This window comes from Hylobates moloch, unplaced genomic scaffold (genome assembly GCF_009828535.3).
Source record: "Hylobates moloch isolate HMO894 unplaced genomic scaffold, HMol_V3 SCAFFOLD_22, whole genome shotgun sequence".
In the NCBI taxonomy this organism is placed as follows: domain Eukaryota; kingdom Metazoa; phylum Chordata; class Mammalia; order Primates; family Hylobatidae; genus Hylobates; species Hylobates moloch.
This window is the reverse complement of record NW_026652297.1, coordinates 46,487,432-46,511,078: the sequence shown is the minus strand read 5'-3', so window position 1 is coordinate 46,511,078 and position 23,647 is coordinate 46,487,432. Positions and strand designations below refer to the sequence as shown.

Below are 23,647 nucleotides of genomic sequence, written 5' to 3'. Positions count from 1 at the left end.
TCTGGGGAAGTTAGTGTGACATATGCAGTAGAAACTCAGGCTATGACAATTAGCAGGCAGGCTCTGTGCAGACTTACTTGGCCATATTGGTTCCAACCAATTGCAGCCGGTTTTAAAATCTCATAAGCAGAGGGAGTTTCAGTGTTTCCGGAAGTTGTCTTTTCTTATCTGTTATCCTGAAAACTCAAGCATTTCTATTAGTCATTAGGTTTTTTTTTTCTAAGCTCTGGGGCACGGTTTCAGTGGGTGACAGCCAAAGCCCAGGGGACAACAGTGGAGGGCCCAGGGGAAGGGCAGTGGCCGTGAAGCGAGAGGAGAGTGATGTCTGAGGTGAGCCGGTGGACGCCAGTGTCCATGTGCAGCACAGCCACGTGGCTTGGAAGATGGGACTTAGGCACCAGTGATGGCTCTATGTAAGGCCGGGCCTGCAGACTCACCCTGGTGGGGAGGGATGTCCCTCAGGAGCGACTGGAAGGAAACTGGCACGGAAAGGGAATGTGGAGGAGCTCGTGGGTGGAGTAGGATTAGGAAAATACCACTGCGAAATAATAAGAAATATGTACATTGTTATCTGGCCTTGGTTTCTGACATACAGCTCCTAATACTGCTGTAGAAAGGGGTGCTGGAAGAATCTTTTGTTTTAATATTTGCCCTTTGACCCTGGTTCCTGACACAGAGCTACTAATCTCTTGGGAATTCCTAGGTGATCGGAACATCTTTTGTTCTAATGAGGTGACTCTTGGTGGGCTCTGGATGGCATCAGGATGGACTGGTTGCCAGGGTGCTAAAGGTCAAAACAGTGCTTGCCTTTTTTGGAGGGGCACTGACAGGGGAGGTAAGAGAGAGCACGTGGGGAGCTGGAAATGTGGGCTTGGGCTGGGCGGGCTCACAGAGGCGTGTATGTAAATTGTATACATGGGCTGGGTGTGGTGGCTCACGCATGTAATCCCAGCACTTTGGGAGCTGAGGCAGGCAGATCACCTGAGGTCAGGAGCTCAAGACCAACCTGGCCAACATGGTGAAACTCCGTCTCTACTAAAAATACAAAAATTAGTCCAGTGTGGTAGTGGGTGCCTGTAATCCCAGCTACTGGGGAGGCTGAGGGAGAAGAATCTCTTGAACCCAGGAGGCAGAGGTTGCAATGAGCAAAGATCAAGCCACTGCACTCCAGACTGGGCAACAGAGCAAGACTCCATCTAAAAAAGAAATTAATTAAATTAAATTAAAATAAATAAATAGTATACACGCAGGGGAGAGACCATGAGCCGTGGCTGCAATCTATCCATAGCAGTTGAATCAGAGTCCGAATTTTCATAAGATCCCTAGGTGATGTGAGTGCATGTGCGAATTTGAGAACTGGTTTTGAAGAAAGCCTCTGAAATCTAGTGAATAAGAAGACCGGGGGCTGTAAAGGAGAGGAAGGGGGGCTCCCTGGGATGCCCAGGTTTCTGCCTGGGTTAACTGGGGACTGAGGAGCCAGGAGGTGACTTCTGATGGTGCACTGGGCAGACTTCTTGCCTCAGTCTTCCGAGAGAGGTCAAAGCTGGAGTTATAGATCCGGGCATGTGGGTGCTAGTGGAAGCCAAGGCTAAGATCATACAGGGAGAAGGTATAAACTGAAAAAGAGCCCAGGCAGAAGTTTTTATTAGTGAGTCCTATAGAAAGCATTCAGGAGCTGGGAGGAGAGCAGGGAGAGAGTGGGGTCTCGGGAACGGGGGAGATACACCGCCAGGTCAAAAGGTCCAGGGAGTCAGATCAAAATGCATCCATAGGTTCCACGGTGGCAAAAGAATTTGGAGTGCAGTAGGGCTGCACCTGGAAGTAACAGGCTGGAGGAGCTGGTGACAGGCACACCATGGGGACGCAGTGAGAGCAGGGCTCTCTGGCAGCCCGGTTTTCTGAGGAGGTGAGAAGGAGTGGGATCCAAAGACGTCAACAAGGGGTGGATGCAGACACATTTCAATGGTGCAGAAGGGAGGGCACTGAGCACATGCAGCCTGGGGCTTCCATTTCCCCTTGGGAGTGGAAGGCACTGTCACCACGGAGGAGTGAGGTGGTGGCCACCTTGGGTGGGAGAGTGCAGAGGAGGGTGCAGTAGGGTCCCCACCCACATGTAGGCCTGAGGACCCAGCCAGCCAACGCTGGACTTTCAAGCCAGCCTCCTCTCCTCTCCTCTCCCCTCGCCTCCCCTCCCCTCGCCTCCCCTCCCCTCCCTTCCTTCTTTCTCATTCTTTTTTTTTTTTTTTTTTTTTTTTGAGACACAGTCTCTGTCTGTCACCCAGGCTGGAGCGCAGTGGTTTCATCTTGGCTCATTGCAACCTCTGCCTCCTGGGTTCAAGCGATTCTCCTGCCTCAGCCTCCCAAGTAGCTGGGATTACAGGCATGCACCATCACACCCAGCTAATTTTTGTATTTTTTAGTAGAGATGGGGTTTCACGATGTTAGTTAGGCTGGTCTCAAACTCCTGACGTCAGGTGATCCACCCGCCTCGGCCTCTCAAAGTGCTGGGATTACAGGCAGGAGCCACCATGCCCAGCCTTACTCCAGCATTTTCTACAAATCTGGATGTAAATCCTCTTCCTGCTTTTCTGTTTTCTCTGAACACCTTGACTTATAGGCTTTTTATCTCTTCAAATTCTGCCCTGGATAATGCAATTATGAAAAGGACAGATTGCTGTCATTGGTAAACCTTGGACAGGAAATTAGGAATCTGTGAGCTCAATATTCACCTTTACTATGAACTCCTGACATTATTTTGGTCAAGCATAGGGGAGAGTGAAAGCTCTCCTCAAATATTTGAAGGGCTATCACACAGAAGCAGGGCTTGAATAATTTCAGTGTAGTAGCGCTGGACGGCAGAGCAGGGCTGGTGTGCACACACCCGGGGAGATGGCTTGAACCCCGTGGGAAACGGACAGCAGCCCTCTTGGGGAGTGATCTGGTCTGGGAATGTGAGAGCGAGCAGAAGAAGCCTCCCATTGGTTGGGAAATGCAAGGCAGTTCCTTCTCATTCTGCAATTCTAATTTTCCATTCGTCTTCCTGTTTTATCCTCTACATTCATGGCTCCTGGATAACCTCTCCTGAATCAAACTTGACCTGAACACCTATAGGGTATGGCACTGGACTGGATGGCTGAGACCCCACAGCCATCTGCCCTCAGAGGAGTCAGGACTGGTAGACTCTGGTTGGCTCCTTCTTTCCTAAAAGGGATTAATGGTACATGGACAGAATCTTCCAGGCCCACGCTCAATTTAGGATGTTTGTCCTAAGTAGCAGTAAAAGTACAGTCTCTAAATATTGACTGTTTTGTTTCAAATCTGAGGTCCATGACTTAGTAGCCATTGATCTTGATCAAGTTATTCATTCTCTCTGTGCCTCAGTTTCCTTAACTGTAAAATGGTGATGATAACGGCATCTGCCTCATGGAGTTGTTCTTAGGGTTAAATACACTTAGAAGAATGCCCAGTGCTCTCATTATGTTTTAGCTATTTATATTATTTAGTTCAAGAGGCAGCTTTTATCTTGGGAAGCTTTATTAATTATTAATAATGTTTCTTTTAAAAACACAAGTCGGTCTAGTTGCATAAATGCATACATTCTGGATGGGACTGGGAACCAGATGGAAATCTTAGGGAAGAAAGCAGCAAAGATATAAAAATGGACTCCATTCCCCTTTACTTAGCAGCTAAATAAAAAGGCCCCACTGAAATACAGAATTTCCTTGAGTAATAAGCGTCCCTATATAAAAAAATGAAGAACTGGGGCTGTCTTCTGTGCTGGAGTTCAGACTCACTCCCCACACCACTTCCCTGCATGTTGAGTGACCAACTGTCCTCACCCATGGGTTAGTGACCCCCCTCGTGGGTGTGTGCCGGATTCTGTGGCTCCCAAGAAATGACGAGAAGAGCCTGAGAATGAATGGTGGGCACCCAGTAGGGACATCTCAGTGAGGGGTGTGGCTGCAGTAGAGGAGGTGGCTCTCTGGGGACCACAGTGGGGCAGTCTTTTGTCTCTTGATGCTGTGTGTGGGTCACTGTGGGTTCTGTTTCTATCACTTTGGAGGAATAAGTTGGCCCTTTGGTTGCCTGCCTGGGGATATTATTTTATGTGTCTAACTCAGGTTACTAATACTTCTACACTCAGGAGAACCGGCTGAGTCACTGTCAAAACCGGTCACCTGATGGTTCCTTTTAGGTCAGGCCTTGCATTAGGCAGCTTGGGTCTGAATTCTGACTCCGCTCCATCAGAATGTGACGTGGGGGAGGTCACTTAACACAGGCGGCCTGTCTTGGTCTGTTCGTTTTGCTATAAAGGAATACCCGAGGCTGGGTCATTTATAAAGAAAAAAATGTTTATTTGGCTCACAGTTCTACAGAAAGTGTGATGCCAATATCTGCATCTGGGGAAGGCCTCAGGCTGCTTCCAGTCATGGTGGGAGGGGAAGGAGAGCCGGCGTGTGAAGAGATCATACAGCGAGAGAGGAAGCAAGAGAGAGGGGAGGGGCCTGGCTCTTCCTAACAACCATTTCTAGTGGGAACTAAGAGTGAAAACTCACTCACCCGCAAGGGAGGGCATTAATTGTCCCTTCATAAGGGAGCCACCTCCGCGGCCCAAACACCTCTCATTAGGCCTCACTTCCAGCTTTGGGGATCAAATTTCAACAGAGGTTTGGAGAGGACAGACATCCAAACTATAGCACAGCCTTGGCTTCCTCATATGGAAAACAGGGCCATCAATGCTTTTGTTATGAGAAATCGATGTTTGGTATATGATCAGCAGTGCTTGGAGCACAGCAAAGAATCTGGTCAGTGAGTGATGATTATGATGCTGCTGCTGCTGATGGTGATGATGATGATGATAATGATGCTGGTGATGGTGATGCTGGTGATGATGATGGGGAAGATGATGATGGGGATGATGATGATGGGGATGGTGATGATGGGGATGGTAATGATGGGGATGATGATGCTGGTGATGGTGATGCTGGTGATGATGATGCTGGTGATGATGATGGTGATGACGATGGGGATGATGATGGGAATGATGATGGGGATGATGGTGATGATGATGGTGATAGGGCTGCTGATGGCGATGATGGTGGTGATGATGATGGGGATGATGATGATGGTGATGACGATGAGGGGATGATGATGATGGCGATGATGATAATGGTGATGCTGCTGCTGCTGATGAGGATGATGCTGGTGATGACAAACTAGTGATGGTGATGATGGTGATATGATGGGGATGATGATCATGGCCATGATGATGCTGGTGATGATGATGCCGGTGATGATGTTGGTGATGATGATGCTGGTGATAATGATGATAGGGATGGCGATGATAGTGATGATGACGGGATGATGATGGTGATGATGATGGGATGATGGTGATGATGATGATGATGGGGATGATTATGCTGGTGATGATGGGATGATGATGACGGTGATGATTATGCTGGTGATGGTGATGATGACGATGCTGGTGATGCTGATGATGGTGATGATGATGAGGATCACAGGGATGATGATGATGATTGTGATGCTAGTGATGGTGATGATGGTGATGCTGGTGATGGTGATGCTGGTGATGGTGATGATGATGATGATGGGAATGATGATGATGATGGTGATGATGATGCTGGTGATGATGCTGGTGATGGTGATGATGATGAGGATGATGATATGGCGATGATGCTGGTGATGATAATGATGATGGTCTGTTGCAATGGGGAGTGTGGAGAAGGGTTGCATCATCTTTCCTCTGAACAGGAGTGAGGAAGATCCTCTGGCTGCTGAGATGCTGGTGTTCCCTGGTCTCTCATTTCAGTAGGAATTCAGCTAGAGCACCCACCATTTCCTTATCACTCTCACGGCATCCAGATCAGCCTGTTAAAGGCTTCGGACCACAGCTTCAACACTACATTCCCACTTTCTCTTTCTCAGCCTGAAATCTTCCTAATATGTAATAGGATACAGGGGAGCTACCTAACAAGTAGACCAGGGACATGAACAGGACTCTCATCGTACCCCAACTGAGATTTTTGAATATTCAGGGCCACAGCCACCACCCTAAGTGTTGATTTGAGGGGGACTCAGGCAGGACTTTCCTATCTACCAAGTGCTGTCTGCTGTTCCTTAAGGATAATATATTCCCCTTGAGTCAGAGAGACTATTTTTTTTTCTAACCTTCAAAAGGCTTCTATAAAGATTTAGATCTACAGGAGCAATCAGGGTCCTGGGGCTGAAGGGGCCTTAGACACCAACTAGTCCATGAAGAAACTGACACTCTGTACAGCACTTGATGTTTTCCTGGAACATTTCACGTTCTTTCTCTCCTGGTCCTCCTGACAATCCTTCGAAGGAGGTGATATCAGATTCTTGTTTATAGATAAGGAAATAGAGTGATTAGTACGATGCAATGGTTAAGACTCCACAGCCAGCCCCTCAGGATTCAAGTTCTGGTTCCATTATTTTTTATTTTATTTTATTTTCAGAGACAGGGTCTCCCTCTGTCACAGGGTCTCCCTCTGTCACCCAGGATGGAGTGCAGTGGTGCAAACATAGCTCACTGCAGCCTCAAACTCCTGGGCTTAAGTGATCCTCCCACCCCAGCTTCCTGAGTAGCTGGGACAATACTCATAAGCCACCATGCCTGGCTAATTGTTTTAATTTTATTTTTTGTAGAGATAGGGTCTCACTATGTTGCCTAAGCTGGTCTTGAACTCCTGGGCTCAAGTGATCCTCCAGCCTCAGCCTCCCAAAGCACTGGGATTACAGGCAGCTCCACTATTTACTAGCTGTGCGACCTTGAATAGTTACTCAGCCTCTCTGTGCCTCATCTTTCCTATCTGTAAAATGGTGATAATGCTTGGTGCAATGGAAATGCTGCTATTTTTTATGATTATTCCTTAAACCAGGACACAGTAGACCTGTGGATTTCTTCAACACATGTTTATCGAGCCCCTACTATCTGTCAGGCACTATGCAAGTGCTGCAGGTACAATAGTGAGCAAAACCAGACACTACCCCTTCCGTTATGGAGCTTCAAGTCTAGTGGGAGAGCTATGCATGAATCCAATCAATCACACTAACGTAAAATTACATGTGTCATGAAGGAGGCACACATGATGTTACTGCAAGAGGACAGAGCCAGTCTGGGGCCCCGGGGGAAGTGAAGACCGTAGTGAAATCTGATGAGTGAGTTGGAGTTAGGTAGACTGGGGATGGGGGTGGAGTGGACACAGGGCGGTCTGTGCAGGGGCCATCAAGGACACAGCAGCCTGGTAGAGGGACGACATGGACCTGCTCAAAGCCTGCTGAGGCTGGAGCACAGGGACCAGCACAGACCTGGGCGAGATGAGTCAGTGGGTAGGAAGGGCCTGATCATTCAGGTCCTCATAGGCGGTGTAACAGATTCTGATCTTCAGGAGCAACAAGGAAGGATGCTAAGTGGAGAAGTGACAATAGCCAGATCTGTGATGTGTAGTCCATCCTGCAGTGGGGGGTGGACAGAAGGGTGGCCAGAGGGAATGGAGGCATGACTGTGAGGAGGCCCAGGGGAACAGTGGCCCTGGGGCCTGTGCTCAAGGAATAGGGCTGTGCTGGAAATAAATTATGCGTGTTGTCGGTAGGTTGATTACAGCCCCGGCCAGCGGGTGAGTTGGCCTGGGGAGACAGTCTAGAGCTGTGCTGTGTAATAGAGTAACCACTAGTCAAATGTAACTATTAAGCAATTAAAGTGTGCCGGGTCTGAATTTAGATGTGATGTAAGTGTGAAATACACACTGAATGTTGAACTTAGTAAAAGAATGTAAAATGTCCTATTCATAATAAATCCATTGCATGTTGAAATATTTTGAATATATTGAATTAACGTATATTATTAAAATTAATTTTACCAGTTTATTTTTTTTAAAGATATGAATACTTGCAAATTTAAATTCCATATGGAATTGGGATTTGTGGCTCGCACTGCCTCTAGAGTGAGGAGACCTCAGTCCAGGACTCAGCCCTGGGAAATCGTCTTCAAAACAAGGCTTCTGCCAGAGGAGTGCAGGTGGAGAGGGGGGTGGAAGGGCAGAGACGGGGTTGAGGGGGAGGCGGGAGGGAGGTCCTGTGAGGGAGCGCTTGCGAGCTGCAGGGGTCAGAGGCGAGGCCCAGTTGCTCCCAAGTTTGCACAGCGTGGGGCCCAGCTCGCAGGCCCAGGACGTCGTTCTCTGCAGCTTGGTAGACGCCTCCTTTCTCGGCTCTAGCCTGGCTGGGTAAATGTGTACAGCAAGCCCTCAGCTTAGGGGAGGCAGAAGGAGGCAGAGTATCTCATAATAACTCTTCTCCAAGTCTCAAATATTGTTTTTCACAACTCCCTCCTTAGCCGTTTGTGGAAGAAGAGCTCGCCCCACGGGATGGAGAGGGAGTGGGTGGGCGGCAGCTTCCGAGCCGGGGACCCCGGCTGGCTCCTGTGCCGCGTGACGGGGTGGCTGGCTGAGCCCTAGGCCCCCTCCGCCTGCCACAGGCTGGGCTGGCGCTGCGGACCCAAGTGCAGCTCTTCTCCGCGGGGCACTGGCGCAGGCGGCGTCCCCAGGGAGGCGTGCGCGGGAGCGCCGGGGATGGGGGACGGGCGGGCCTGGAGCGGGGACCTACTTCCACTTCTGTCCCAAGAGGACTCAAAGGAAAACAATTCACTTGATCCTGGACACGTTTTCATCTATAATTGGGAAATATGCAAATGAAAAGGCCCACATGGTCTGAAAGGGGCAAATCAAGCTCCCAGCGTGCGGCGCGGGGAACGGGCTCTTCCCTAGGGAGCCCCGGAGGCGCGCGCCCTCCGCTGAGGGCGCCCTGGGAGGAACCGCACCGCGGGCTCGGGAGTAGCGCGTCCGGGCCCTCAGCGGCCGCCGCCCGGGGGCGCCCCAGGCCCGGTCCTTGCCCTCTGCCGCCCGCCCTCTAGGCCGAGCCTCCGCTCCCGCGATGTCACCGCGCTCGTCGCCGCCAGGCGCGCTGGTCCGCCGGGTCGCCCGGGCGCGGGGCGCGCCGCCCGCCGCAGCCTCCTCTCTTCACCCGGCTTGGCGCTGCGGCCCGCAGCGGCGTCCGGGGTAGAGCGGCCGCTTTGTTCCAGCTGCCCGACGGCGCGGGGCTCTACAAAGGGGGAAGCTCAGCGCTCGCCATGCCCGCGTGCGGACGCCCAGCGCGCCCAGCCTCGCCGCGCCGGCCGGGCCCCCGGGCCTTCCCGCGCTGAGCGCCCGAGTCCGCCCCCTCCGCGGCCGCTCACCGCCCGCCGCCGCCGCAGTACGAGCCGCCTCCCCGCCCCCGCCCCCCGCGCCGCCGCCGCCGCCGCAGGAAAGGGAGGGAGGCGGAGGGAGGGAGGCGGAGGGAGGGAGGCGGCGGGCCCAGCCCAGAGCCCGTCCCGGGCGCCGGCGAGCGAGCTCCGGCCGCGGCGGCAGCGCCATCCCGGGCCGCGGGCCGCCCGCCTTGCCCTCCGCGCCCGGAGCTGCCTTCGCCTTCCCGCGACCCCGCCGCAGCCGGCCCTCGGCGCGCCACTAACGCTGTCCCCTCTGCGGAGCAGAGATCCCCTTCCCCTTCTTAGGGGGTGTCGCCTCTGGGATCGCTGAGCGCTAGGGGTCCAGGAGGCGGGGACCGGAGCGCAGTGACCCGCCATGGCTCAAGCGGCCAAACAGCTGAAGAAAATCAAAGACATCGAGGCGCAGGCCCTCCAGGAGCAGAAGGAGAAGGAGGAATCCAACAGGAAGCGGAGAAACCGCTCCCGTGACCGAAAGAAGAAGGTAGGAGGGGGCGGCAGTGAAAGCCCAGCGGCCGCGGAGCCTGGAAGTGGCTGCTGGGGGCAGGGGTCGGGCGGCCCGGGACGCGGTGGGGCGCGGCGCCCGGTGCGGCGGAGTTGGCGGCACCCGAGCGGGAAAGGCTCGGTGGGCGCAGAGGAGGGACGGAGGCTTCTGCGCGGCCGGGAAGGGGACAGGGCGGCAGGCTGGAAGGGCAGAGCGGGTGGCCGGGAGGCTGAGGGCGCGCAGAAGCCTCCCGCCCGCTGCCTGCATAGACCTTTCAGCACCTTGGACAGCACCCGGCAGGCCCGCGCGGCTCTAGGAGCAACTTTCCGGGCCTTGGCTGCCGGCTGCGGGTGGTGGGCTGCCCTGCTTGGGCGCGCCGCCCCCGCTGGCTTTCCAGGAGAGCCGGTATGGGTAAACGCGGCTCCAGGCTCCGGGGTGGGGCGGGGGGAAGCTCTGCCCGGCGCCTCCCTAGGTGACCCACTCTGGCGCGGAGAGCGTCTTTCCTAGGTGTCTCTGAAAGAGAGTCGGGCTCCTGCCCTTCCTTGACCCTTCTCGGGGAGCACCTTTCCTGACCCTCTGGATCTGGTAGCAGAAAAGAAGGCGCCTTCTCCTCTCCCCGGGGTATTTGCAACATCTTATGCTCAGGTCACTCAAGATGAGCCACCCATGCCAGGGAGGGGAAGTTCCTTTGGAAGCCAGGCACGGGTGCTCCAGGCTGGCCCAAAGGCCAGGTCAGAGACCAGCTCTGCCCATGGGCAGGCATCCCGGGTATTTCTGTGTTGGGGTGCCGAGACAAAGTAGGCCCGCAAAGACCCAGACCTCCAGGGGCAACTGTTGCTGTTTTTAGCCCTTTTTGGGTCTGGGGTCCTCTTACTCCTGATCAAAGCACCTTGAGAAACACCTTAGGTCAGAAACACCTTTGATGGTGAAAGGAGGGTGACAGAAGTCAGGGCGCCTTAGAGCCACGGAGGAGGCCAAGAGTACGTGGGTGTAATTCTGGGAATTGGAGATGCTGAACTCTGGCTTCAGGAGAGCCATTTTCACCCGAAGAAGTCGATGTGGGGCCCAGTCTGCAAGGCTCCCCGGCAAGGAGTGGGGCCCCTCAGGCTTCCAGGGAGAGGCTCTGGCCTTGGTTGAGAAGGAAACATGTTTTCTTTCCCTGAAACTGTCTCATTCCAAGAAAGAAGTTTGGAGCCTGCAGCTGACAGCATGCTGAGTGTTGGGGAGTAGGTTGTCTGTGGGCCACACACCCCTTGACAGTTGGTCAGCAGACCAACATCCATCCTCTTCCTAGAGATGTTCTCTGATTTCAAAGGAAGTAACCAACACTCTCTAGGCTTTCCTGTACCCTTCAGAAACTGACGTCCCCACCTCCCTTGAGGGATTGCCATCTTGTGTGTAAATAGTAGTTTCACAAAGGCACCACCCCTTTAGAGGATCGAAAAGGGGCCTTTTCCAAACCGTTGATGAATCAGAGTTTGGGTTGGTGCCACCGAGAGAGAATCTCCGCGGGTCCCTCTGCTGGGGTCTAAAATACCGGAGCCCGTCTTGTGAGTCAGGCAGGGGAAGTCTGGCTCTACGCTGCGATGCTCACCCACTTTCTTGGCGTGAATGTGAACTTCTTCTCGGGAAGGAGTGCTCTGTGTTTCCATTCCTGCCTCCTGCTTTGGGAGCCAAGGCGCTCCTCTTCGAGCTGCTCACTCAGTGTTCTCATCCGCCTAACTCTCCCAGGCTTCCTCCTTGACGCTCCCACCACCATAAATCATTTTTTGAAGATAGTCAAAAAACCCCCTCCCACCCCCTCTCCTGTGATTCTTTTCCATTCTGTGAAAATTCCCTTTAATATAACTCTGAATTCCAAATATGTATAATACACACATATGAAAGCGGTGATTTCAATATTCTTTTTGCTTCTTTGGTCTTAATCTTTACATTCGTAGTAAACCTCATTTCTTTTTTTTCTTTTGGTGAAAGATGATAATATTTAATGTATTCCTCCCCCTAAATGGTGTTATCTTGTTTTGCTAGCCGGTCGCAGCATACTGCGTCAGTAAGCGTTCAAAAATCTTCCATTCAGATTTTCATTATTTTATGCAGTATCCTGGGTGCTATGATTAATACAATGATAAGAAAATTTTCATTTAAAGTGATAGCAGTGACGCAAACTCTTAGGACTGATTCTTTGGGTGTGGGGGAGATGGTATGGGGTGGGATGTAGGGATGCTTTGTTGGTATTTTGTAAGGGCTGTGAGTTTTCTCAGCCGTTGGGATGGTCTGGAGGGTCATCTCAGAGAATAGAGTTAAAATTTATAGCAAAATTGAAAATCACAAGCAGGTGGAAAGCTCTAGAGGGAAAGGTGAAGGAGGCAGTGCAGAAAGCAGCATCTGAAGAAAGCTTACACGGGGCCTGGTGAGGCAGAGGGCCTAGGGCTAACTCAAAGGTTCATATAAGGTGAAGTCTAACTAAGCCATTTTTCATGAAGGAGATAATTTTTCAAGGTGACATGTATTAAAATCAGGCAGCTGAGGACTTTACAGCTGCTCACACAGACTACAGAGTGTGTGGACCCAGCTTCCGTTTCTTATACCAGCATGCAGAAGGAATTCCATACATGCAAACAAACATTTTACTCCAGGACATTGGCCTCTTGTGTGGATGGATAGCTGAGCCAAGGGCATTCTGAATTAACTCAAAGGAAAGATGTTTGTCCCATGGGTAACCTACTTACCAGGGACTGACTGAGCAGAACCGCATCCCTCCCGTTTGTAGAAATAACCACGGTTGTAACTTTGGCGATGGTTGCAGTTTTTACAGTTGATGATATTGTGTAGGAAGGCGCTTGCTAAGGGATGCTGTGTGCGGGGCGGGTGGAGGAGGCTGGTGTTGTGACGCACTGACTGACACAGATAGAAGCCACCTCGACACAGGGAACTGAGCTAAACTGTAGAGCTCTAACAATGCCTGCCTCTCGTGGGGCTTCATTCAGTGCTGTGCATGTGCAGAGCGAACCTCGTCAGCCACTTGCTGTTGTAGCTGCAGCTTAAAAAAATCCAGCATTTATGATATTGACTGATAAGTCCCACTGCTTTTGAAGGTTGGAATGGAAATAAATTGCAAAGCATGTGTAGAGCAGGCAATTGCATGAAGAATGACAGCTTTTGAGGGCTGGGGGAGCCTGAGGCATAAGAATGTGTGTGCTTTTTATGTTTACCCAGAGCTTGAGGGTAGGAGGAGAAGAGGACAGGGAGATGGGAGGAAAAGTGAAGCAGAGGATAGAAGAGGGCAGAATTCAAGGAAGGAAGAGTGGATAGGGAGAGGAGCGCTGATGCCTTGGCCCTGAGTGACAGGTTCACACTAAGCCGTATACCTTTAACACCGTGAGACCCCAGGGTGGTGTTTACTCTTGTCCCTAGTTATGTTCACCTACTTCATCCTCTGATGGTGAAAGAAAAGACCATATCCTATTCATAGCTGTGTACCTGACACCTAGCTCAGTACCTGACACAAGCGGCAGGCGGTGGATGTTTGTGGAGTGAATGGTTGAATGAGTGAATTAATATAATATTAATCTCTGCTTGCCCAGATGTTGTCTTGGTTGCAGGCATGTGTTCCGGTGAATAATACACCCTTTGACTGACTGTCTTTTGGGGGCATCTGGAAAAGGTCTGATTTTTTTTTCTCTTCTAATCATTTGCAAAGCAATAGAGATTTGTAGGCAGGCAGTGGAACCATCTAATCTTTTGGTGCAGTGGATTCCACCACTGAGCATGTAGTTAGTTCCTTGCAGGGTCTCTGCTACACGAAATGTCAAGTGATTTTAGACATTTGTAACAACAGCAGTGTTTGCACAGGGTCCCAAGGAGCCAGGCACTCACAAGGAGGGATGGAGGAAGAGTGCAGGAAGAAAGAAAAGAAAGCCCAGGCGTGGAGAGTGGCCTCTGCCACTTAGCTGTTCAGGCAGCTCTGTCAGTCTTTCCAGTCTATGCAGCAGTAACCGAAGAGCCCGCAGCCTTCCTCTCTCAGCAGGAGGAGGCCCTGCTCCTGGACAGGAGAGGGGTTTTTTGTTGATCCAGTGATTGGAATCACAGGGGAGATTTGGGGTGGGGGGCACCTGCATGAGACTGGAGGGTTGACAAGGAGGCTTAGTGGGTCTGGAGGTGGGGAAAGTGGGATGGAGGGAGGAAAGTTAAGCATTAGCATCATGTTGGCCCATGACTCTCATTTGCAAAGGGTCTCAAATTTCAACTTCTGCTGTTATCTCCAAAAGGTTTTATCAATTCAATCCAAGAGACTGCTGACAGAATTGAAAGAGTACAGTGCTCGTCACACATCTTTAATCTGGGTCCTGTTGCTAAACCATTTCACTAATATGTGTTGTGGCATTAATGGATATTTATATGTAAAGCCTCAATTTGGCTTTTGATTAGCATACTTATGTTGTATTGCATGTGAATTATTAGAGCATTTGTTCTTTGTTGCAAGCCTTTAAAACATATCACAACTTTGGTATCCCTGCTTTGGCATTTCTTCTTATTTTAGTACCTTGGGAGCCTCCATAAATGAAGGTGGGCCTGCCTCTCTGGAGCTCTGGGAGGCGCCGGCAGGGGCTGAAGATGTGGGAATTTTCCCAGCCTGCCTCCTGTCCATTTTTTCAGTCCAGCTCCTCCCTCCCTGCTGCAGAGGTAACAGCGGTGGGGGCTGTTCCCAGGAGCTCTCCTCACTTCCCAGCCATAGGCTAGACCAGGAGAGCAGGGTCTTGAGGGCTGAGAAGATGTTACACTCTGAATTTCGGCTGCTGCTCCACCTCTGTGAGGGGTGGCTCTGAGGAGCAAGTGATGTGCAAACCGTCTAGTGCTGGACTGTCTCAGAGCAGGTACAGCAGCAGCCGAAATTCAGAGCCTGGAGCAAGTCACCTCCCTGGGCAGGGGACACGAGCCAGCCTCCAGTGTCTCCCTGTTTCTTTTGCTCACCCCAGCAAAGGCTCACCAGTTCTGCTCCTCTCCTCTCAATGTGGCAACACTTAAAAAAAAAAAAAAAAAAAAAACCCATCTGAGGTTTCTTCCCTATTTTCACAATAAAGATGAGCACGTAGTGGCGAGTGTGTCCTATGTACAGGCACTCTTCATCTGTGTTAGCTTGCCCCTGTGTCTGCTTTGGCAACACCTTTGAATAGGCGATCCTGTCATTGATTCCCTCCTCCTTCAATGTCAAAGCCCATCACTGTCGCCTGCAAGAAACCTTTCATATCTGCCCCCGCCTTACCCCCACCCCATTGCTCTCTCTGCACCTTCCATGCATGCACACATGCACATGCAGAAGTTCTTGTTTTATCTTTTCTACTAAATTGTAAGCACTTTGAAGCCAATGCTTGAGTCTTTGTACATAACCATTCACTAGCTATCTATGGCTTGAATTGGTTGAAAAGCTACATTTAACTAGTACAGGTTTTTTTTCTTAGTTGTTCTTTTTGATTTTGAGACAGTTGGCCCTAAAGAATTGGTACCAAGTAAATCTATTGTTTCCCCCACCTTGAATTCTTCTGACTGAAATAAAATCTATTGTCACCGTTTTTTTCTTTTCTTTTTTTCTTTTTCTTTCTTTTTTTTTTTTTTTTTTGAGACGGAGTCTTGCTCTGTCGCCCAGGCTGGAGTATAGTGCTACAATCTCAGTTCACTGCAACCTCCACCTCCTGGGTTCAAGTGATTCTCCTGCCTCAGCCTCCAGAGTAGCTGGGACTACAGGCGCGCGTCAACATGCCCGGCTAATTTTTGTATTTTTAGTAGAGACGGCATTTCACCATGTTGGCCAGGCTGGTCTCGAACTCCTGACCTCAAGTGATCCACTTGCCTTGGCCTCCCAAAGTGCTGGGATTACAGGCATGAGCCATCGTGCCCCCACCCAGCCAGTGTTTGTTTTTTTGAGAAAGGCAGATCAACTTTGCCTGGCTCTCTATCTCCATTTCTGGTTCTTGAGAAGCTCAAAAGTCCACCTCCTACAGAACACTGGCTTGGAGTTGGCTGCCCGGGTTCCAGTTTGAGCTCTTGCATGTATCAGCTACGTGTGCATGAATAAGCCTCTGAATTTCCTCCAGCCTCAGTTTGCTCATCTGTAAAATAGGGATGAAGATCAAATGAGATAATAAATGAGAGTGTGCTTTGTAAATTTTAAAACTCCCATATATTTAATGGATTATGGCTAATAAAATAATGATTGCTCATAAAGTTATTCTTTCTAATAAATCCTTTACCAAAGTTCATTCCTGGCCTTCCAGTGGTATTGTGGAGTCTTGAGGTTTGCCGGGGAAGGCCAGCTTGTTATTCTTTCAGTACTGGGAAATGAGAAAAGGATACTTTATATCATATCTTCATTTCATTTTCAGGAAGAAAAATGAATTTTCTATTTGGACAGGATTTTTATTGCGGACCTGCTCAGTAATCTGCATGAGTTCAGTCGATAACTTCCAGGTGGGCTTAGATACTTGCAAGCTTTATTGAAGTCCTGTGTGGCACCTGTGCTGTATATCAGAGGGGAACATAAAAGGGCTTCCTAACTTTGCTGAGACTCCTATGGCTGTTAGATCCACAGGTAGTAAATCTGGGTGTGAACTGTCACAGATAATGGAATGTGTGGTGTTGTGGGGAGACCAGATTCTTCTGGCGGAGACTCTCTGGATCTTGGGTGCACAAAGCACAGCACATTCTCCAAGAAAGGAAAACTTGCACTGGAGACACTCAAAATGAAAGCAAAGATGTAATGGCCAGCCAATTAAAAAAAGAAGAAAGCACCATTTTTTCCTTCTCATTTGTTTCCAATGTGACTGGACTCTTCTTCTCAAAGATTTCCCTGTGTTTTTACAAGGAAATAGTACATGTCCAATTGCTTTTGCATCCATTGGTGAGCATTGACAATGATATTTGCAAAAAAACTTCTTTCTTTATCAGGGGAGGTGCCTGCACTTATGAGGGTCTCTAGTGTTCCTCGTGCATGACATGCATTGTCACACTCTGTCGCCCAATAGATTGGTAACCCCAGAACTGGGGCTCCAACCCAGATGCGCCTGACTCCAAAGCTTATTCACAGCCCACGGCACTAGGCTACTTCCCCCAGGTATTGGTTGTGCCCTTAGCATATTCAAAGCTATGCTAGGCACTGAGAGAATAGTCAAAGCTGAAGCTATCTTTCCTTCCCTGTCTGGGCACAGTGACTCATGCCTGTAATCCCACCACTTTGGGAGCCGAGATGGGAGGATCGCTTGAGGCTAGGAGTTCAAGACCAACGTGGGCAACATAGTGAGACCCAGTCTCCACAAAAAAATTTAAAAACTGAAGATAGTTTTCCTTCTTTGAAGTGAAGGACTTACAAATTAGTGGGAAAGCTGCCAGAGGTGGAAGTAACCTCAAGCAGAGGATGGAGAGCTTAGGGCAAAGCCTGTGGCCTCCGGTTACAGTGGGAATGTGGGTGCCCGAGGCCCCTCTGAATGTCTTGGAGCTGAGGACTCCGTCCGCGGGGCCCTGAGGTTAACACAGAGTGCAGATGAAAGAGCAGGTGAAAACGGAGTCCTGGGGTTGCTGCTTTGTTTCTGGCTAGTCTGTCTCTTAACAGGTTAACTTTCCCCTTAATTTCAGTTTGGAGATTCTGTTCACCACATCGTCAAGTCAACATCTTCTCTGTATAATCACTTCATAATGTGCAGACACTAGTCAATACAGAGGGGTGGCATTGCTGCCATGATCGTCTGTTTTTCCTGTTATCTGGGACTTTAGCGTTTTATGTGGATGCTTCCCAGGCCTGTCCCAGAAGCGCCTGCCAGGAGCCGGACACGGAGATGATAGGATGAGGGTGGTGTGAATGGATGAGCCTGGCTGGCTCTTGCTCTGCAGCTCTCTCCTGGCTCTTGCATCCCCATGGTTCTGTCGCCTGCCTCTAAGAAGCTGGGTGGTCTGAGTAGTTTCCAATGTGTGATGTCACATTTGCATACAAATGTACATATGTAAGCGTGTGTATGTGTGTGTACATATGGTCAGATGCCAACAGGGGCCCCTTCTTGATTTGGCGTTTGGGCAGTTAGTTGATGCCTTCCATTGAGCTGGGGAAAGAGGAGGGGGACGGGTTAGGAGGAAGATGGTGAGTCCTTCTTGGCACGTGGCATAGGTGGCTTCCTGGGGCTCTCACCTGATAGAGGGAGAGAGCTCATAGAAAACATCTTCAACAGCAGGGGCAGCTGCCAGGCTTGCAGTGGGAGGAGCTGGCAGTCAGCTCAAGTCTATGCCCTCCAGCTAGGCCCTGGAACACAGAGCTTCTAAGCATTGGCTTTAAGTACAACACACACATGACCAAGCTGACAGGGTGTTAGGACAGCTAAGGATGCTGATGGTCCCACCCAGAAGCCAGCCCCACTGGCTGGAGGTGGGCTTAGGGAGCAGGACCCAGCCACTCTTAAAGACAGGACTTTGGTGCCATCACCCATGTGGTGACATATTTTACATTCACCAAAAACATGCTTAAAATGTTTTTAAGAATATTCTTTTAATTGAAAATAGGAATATGCTTCAGTTGTTGTGTTATGTTCACTTTAAATTGACACAATATACACCTGTATATATAATATACGTGGAATAGACCAGGAAGACTCAGGGCCAGAGTTGCCAAGTAACATGTCATCAGGCAGAGAAATACACACTATGTGAGCAGTGGTCATCTTTGTCATGTGTGTTTCTGGGTGACTGAATTTTCTTTTTTATCCTGTTCTGTATTTTTAATAATTGTTCAAAATAAGCTGGCTGCAGTGGCTCACGCCTGTAATCCCAGCATTTTGGGAGGCCGAGGCAGGAGAATTGCTTGAGGCCAGGAGCTCAAGACTAGCCTGGGCAACATAGCAAGACCCTGTCTCTACAAAAACTAAGAAAATTTAAGAAAATTAGCCACGTGTGGTGGCATGCCCGTAGTCCCAGCTACTCAGGAGGCTGAGGCAAGAGATGCACTTGAGCCCAGGTGAGTTTGAGACTGCAGTGAGCTATGATGGTGCCACAGCCTCTAGCTTGGGTGACAGAGTGAGACTCTGTCTCTAAAAAAAAAAAAAAAAAGGAAAGAAAAAAATGTTCAAAATAAACAAGTTGTCGAGACATAGAAAGAAAAAGCAGAGGACACCCCGCCTGTCTAAGAGGGTAGCAGGGCTTTCTCTGCCTGTGTGTCTTCTGGAGATGAAATCTGGAATTTATAGCTGACGCCACACCCTCAGTAAGGGATTCCAAGGTGCTGTGCACTAGAGCCAAGTAGGTAACGGAATGTACTGGCTCAAAGTGGAGCTGAAGCGTGGCCCCCAAGAGCCTGGGCAGTTGGGTCTTGGCGTGTGAAGACTTCCATTGTAAACCAACTTGAAAATGTATGTGTGCTGGGCCTAATACTCCCTTCTGCAGCCAGGGGGATCTTCCAAAAATGCAAATCAGATCCTGATACTCCCTTCTTTTAATCCTTCAGTGGCTTCCTAATTGCCCTTAGAATGAAGTCCAGGCTGATTAACCAGGCTTCCTCCCTTCCACCCCCGAATCTACCCCCTAGCTGCCTCTCCTGTCTTATCGCTGTCTTTCCTGCATCCTGCACTGGGCTGTATACCGATACTTGGAAATGTGTGCCTTCACTTGCTTTTAGATCTTCCTGTGTGCCACATCCTTGGCCTCCAACATCAATGTCAAGTCCTCTGTCAGAACGCAGTTGAAACATTGCCTCCAGTGTCCTAGATGAGGTTGGGCTCCCCTGTCCCATACTATTCCAGTATACCCTTGGGCAGGGGGGCCAGAGCGTCAGCAGAGCTTTAGTGTGCGTCAGGAGGTCATCTTGGTGAAATCGAAGCGGTAATGAAGAGCTGTGGCCTGTGGAGTGAGATGGAGTCAGATGTTTACTAGCTGGCTTTGAGCAAGTTGCTCAGTAGTGCTCCCTGAGTCTCAGTTTTGTCATTTGTAAAGTGGAGAGAATAATACCCACCCCACAGCCATGCAGGGCTGTTGGGAGGATTGAAGGACTTAATATATGGAAAATATCTGGCATATAAGCACTTGATAAATGGCAGGGCAATGCCTCAGCTCCCACCCATACCCACCTTGGGGCTGCTCATAAAATCCAAGACATGAGCATTAGCAGGCTGTGGACCTATGGGTGGGTGGCAGAGAGAAACACATGTCTGCACCTGAGCCCTGAATGGGTAAATAGATGAAGACTTAAAAAATGTGGCCCTTGGAGTTTTCCTCTTTAATCCCGAATGAGACTTAAAAGATGAACGTCCGGTCCCACCTGGCTAAATTCTCACCTTGTATTTATTAATTTAAATGCAGTGTTAGCCTTTCTGGAGATGGCCGTCAGGTCAAATGCCGAGGTTGGTAGTACTCAGCTAGTATTGCTGCCAGTTTCTTAAATGAGTTAGTAAAGACTTTGGAGAAATGTGAACCTGATCTGAAACTCAGAGTGAAGAATCAGAAACAGCCCAAGTCAGGCAAACTTCAAAGTCTGAAACGTCCGTAGAGTTGCACTGAATTTATGGAGACAGTAGATTCTACTGCAGCATAGAGATTTGGCCAATTCATCGTAATGCCATTTGCAAGAGCTGCTTTGGTTGCTACCATTGACCACACTCTGGGGAGGAGACTGTTTCCCCACTGATCTCAGGTTACACAGTGCCAGTGGGCAGGGAAGGCCCTTCCACAGCTTGTCTAGCCTGTGAAGCCTTGGGAAGGGACAGGTGTGTGATGGATCCAGCCAGTAAGTCTCCTCTGATTTGGGATAGCACACAATGCAAGGGACCCAGTGCCTGTCCGCCGACATGGAGCAATGTCTGGAAATCGTGGTGTTTTACTAAGTTCTTGAGCTGTTGCACTTAACTATGGTATCTGCTTTAGGCAAAGCAAACCATAGTCAAACCATTTGTCTTTTTAAAAAAATATTGTCTTCTTGCCAGTCACATGTATCACTTAATTCTTGAACAGATCTGCATTTGAAGAACACCTGGACTACAGCTGGTGTGGTTGAATGTTAGCACTTTAAACCCAGATGTCAATACTGCCCCACACAGGACTTACAAGACACAGACGGAAAAAATGTACTTTATGGTTCTGTACTGAGCACCATCACCAGATTTCTCAGGAAGAACTTTTAAGGCTAACTCCAATGAGCTCGCCATCCTCACTGCTGCTGGAGTCTCCATTGCATCCCTGCTTCCTCTAGTCTTGCCCTTCCAATCCGGTCTTTATCTTGCAGTGAGAGTCCCCTTTTTTTTTCAAACACAAATGTGATGGTTGTCACTTCCCTTCCTAAAACCCTTCAGTTGCTTTCCACTGCCTTGAGGATGAGGTCAGACCCTTCCTCACTGCCGACCATTGTGCCTCACCCCTCCCCAAGCCTCCCCGTGCTCCTAGGATTTGCTGGGCTCCCTTGCCCCACACCTTGCGCAGGCCGCTCCCTCTCCGGAGCTCAGTCTGATTCCCACTCATCCCTTGTTTGTTTGTTTGTTTATTTTGAGACAAGGTCTCACCCTGTCTCCCAGGCTGGAGTGCGGTGGCATAATCACAGTTTATTGCAGCCTTGAACTCCTGGGCTCAAACGATCCTCCCAACACAGCCTCTGAGTAGCTAGGACTACAGGCACACACCACCAAACCTGGGTATTTTTTTTTATTTCTTGTAGAGACAGAGTCTCACTTTGTTGCCCAGGCTGGTCTCCAACTCCTGGGCTCAAGTGATCCTCCTGCCTCAGACTCCCAAAGTTCTGGGATTACAGATGTGAGCCGCTGTGCTCGGCCTCTACTCATCCTTTAAGCTTCACCTCCTCCAGGAAGCTTTCCTGAGTCTGGGTCTGAGATACTATGGAAGAAGTGCCTGTCCTGAGGGACGCTGGATGCAGATGACCAGCTCCCTTCCCACTCTGCCACTATATGTTAGCCGAGGCAGTTTCCCAGGCCCTTTAATGCAGTGGCACCTTTATTATTTGAGACAGATTCTCACTCTGTTGCCCAGGCTGGAGTGCAATGGCATGTTCTTGGCTCACTGAAACCTCCGCCTCCGAGGTTCAAGTGATTCTCCTGCCTCATCCTCCCAAGTAGCTGGGATTACAGGCACGCACCACCATGCCCGGCTCATGTTTTGTTTTTGTGGAGACAGGGTTTCATCATGTTGCCCAGGCTGGTCTTAAACTCCTGGTCTCAATAAATCTGCTTGCCTCGGCCTCCCAAAGTGCTGGGATTAAGGTGTGAGCCACTGTGCCCAGCCGTAGTGGCACCTTTAGTGAAGTCCTGGAGCAACTCCGTGAGAAAATGGAACCAATGCATTCCCTGGCATCTCCCAGTTCACTGGGCCTGAGAACAATCTGAGTTGTAGGAGCCTCTGCCTCTCCAGTGCCACTTCCTCTGATTTATGAACATTAACTGTGCTGCTGTGGATGAAGAAACCTGCCCTTAACAACAGAGGTATGCTTAGTTCCAGTCCTCTTGACTGTCCTGTGTAGCTTTGGACACAGAGGCTCTCCTGCTTCTGAGCCTCCGTATTTAGTTTAAAGGACTCTTAAGACCCTTCTGGGGAGCCAGGTGCTGTAGCTCATGCCTGTAATCCCAGCTCTTTGGGTAGCCGAGGTGGGAAGATCCCTTCAGCCCAGGAGTTCAAGACTAGCCTGGGCCACACAGGAAGACCCCATCTCTACAAAAAATTTAAAAATTAGCCAGGTGTGGTGGTGCGTGCCTGTATTCCCAGCTACTTAGGAGGTTGAGGTGGGAGGATCGCTTGAACCCAGGAGGTTGAGGCTGCAGTGAACTGTGATTGTGCCATGAACTTTAGCCTGGGCAACAGAGTGAGACTCTGTCTCAAAACAAACAAACAAAAAACATGAGATCCTTCTGGGTACCTGTTATTCTCTGAATATGTGGGTTTACAAGGCCACAGGGCAGAATGGTTCCAGATGCCAACTGGTTTACATGGGCCTAAGGTAGCTTGAAGGGAAATCTGGATGGGTGGTGGCACCAGACTGCGAGGCGTATGAGTGTGAACAGATATGCAAAAGGCCATCCACCTCATCAGTACCCCATTCCACCTGGCATCTCATTGCCCCCATACTGACCCTGTTGTGGGCTGATATGGGGAGGAATCTATGCTGATGAAGTGCCCGGGGCCACACACGCTGTGGGAGTGTGGGCTGTGCTCTTTGTTAACAGAGCTGGCCCTTTGGATATGTGTTTTTGAAGACTCTGTCTCTCGCTGAGCCTGTGTAATCAGGCACTCCGGTGACTCTATAAACCTCTGGCTGAGGCCAGGGAGGAGGTGCCCTTTTCTGTTGGCCAAAAGAGTGACTTCGAGGAGGGCGGAGAGCACCTGCCTCAGGTGAACAGGGAATGCAGGAGGCAGAATGGTGTCTGTTTTCAATGTAAGGTGACTGGCTCTGTCACACAGCACCAAGTTGCTTTCAAGGTCATGGGCACAGCCATCCTCCTCTGTGGAGCTTGGAGGAGCGTGGAGGCCCTGACTCCAGAGGGAGAGGGGGCTAAGCAGCCCTGTCTGCCTGTTTTCCTGGAAAGCAACTCAGGCAATCCCACAGCCCAGAGCACTGGTGATGTTCTGTGGGGTGCACGAAACCAGGGTCAGACAGGCCTGGCTTTTTGGAGGCTCGGCTTGTAGTGGTGAACTTGATATTTTCGGTAAGTTCCAGTTTCTTCCGTTTCTGAGTTTCCAAGGACTCGGGATTCTCAGGAGAGATCAGTCTCCTGGTTCACTCTGGCTGAAGTTCCTTTTCAATTTCAGTCCCTCCCAGTGCCCATCCCCAACACCCTGGGATGCATTCCTCACTGGTTGTCATGGAAGCTCCAGGTGCTGAACATCTTTTGCATTTTTCT

The 23,647-nt window shown here is 50.1% G+C and overlaps 1 protein-coding gene across 4 annotated transcripts in view; it reads left to right on the top strand.

Annotated features, from left to right (window-relative positions):
• Positions 1-9,374: 9,374 nt before the first annotated feature.
• Positions 9,375-23,647, top strand: part of ANK1 (ankyrin 1) — a 242,735-nt gene continuing 228,462 nt past the window's right edge. For all 4 annotated transcript variants that reach the window (XM_058433668.1, XM_058433669.1, XM_032144332.2 and 1 more), the window contains exon 1: positions 9,375-9,782. In XM_058433668.1, coding sequence (XP_058289651.1) covers positions 9,657-9,782 — 126 coding nt within the window. In that variant the 5' untranslated portion in view covers positions 9,375-9,656. The remainder of the gene's footprint in view (positions 9,783-23,647) is intronic.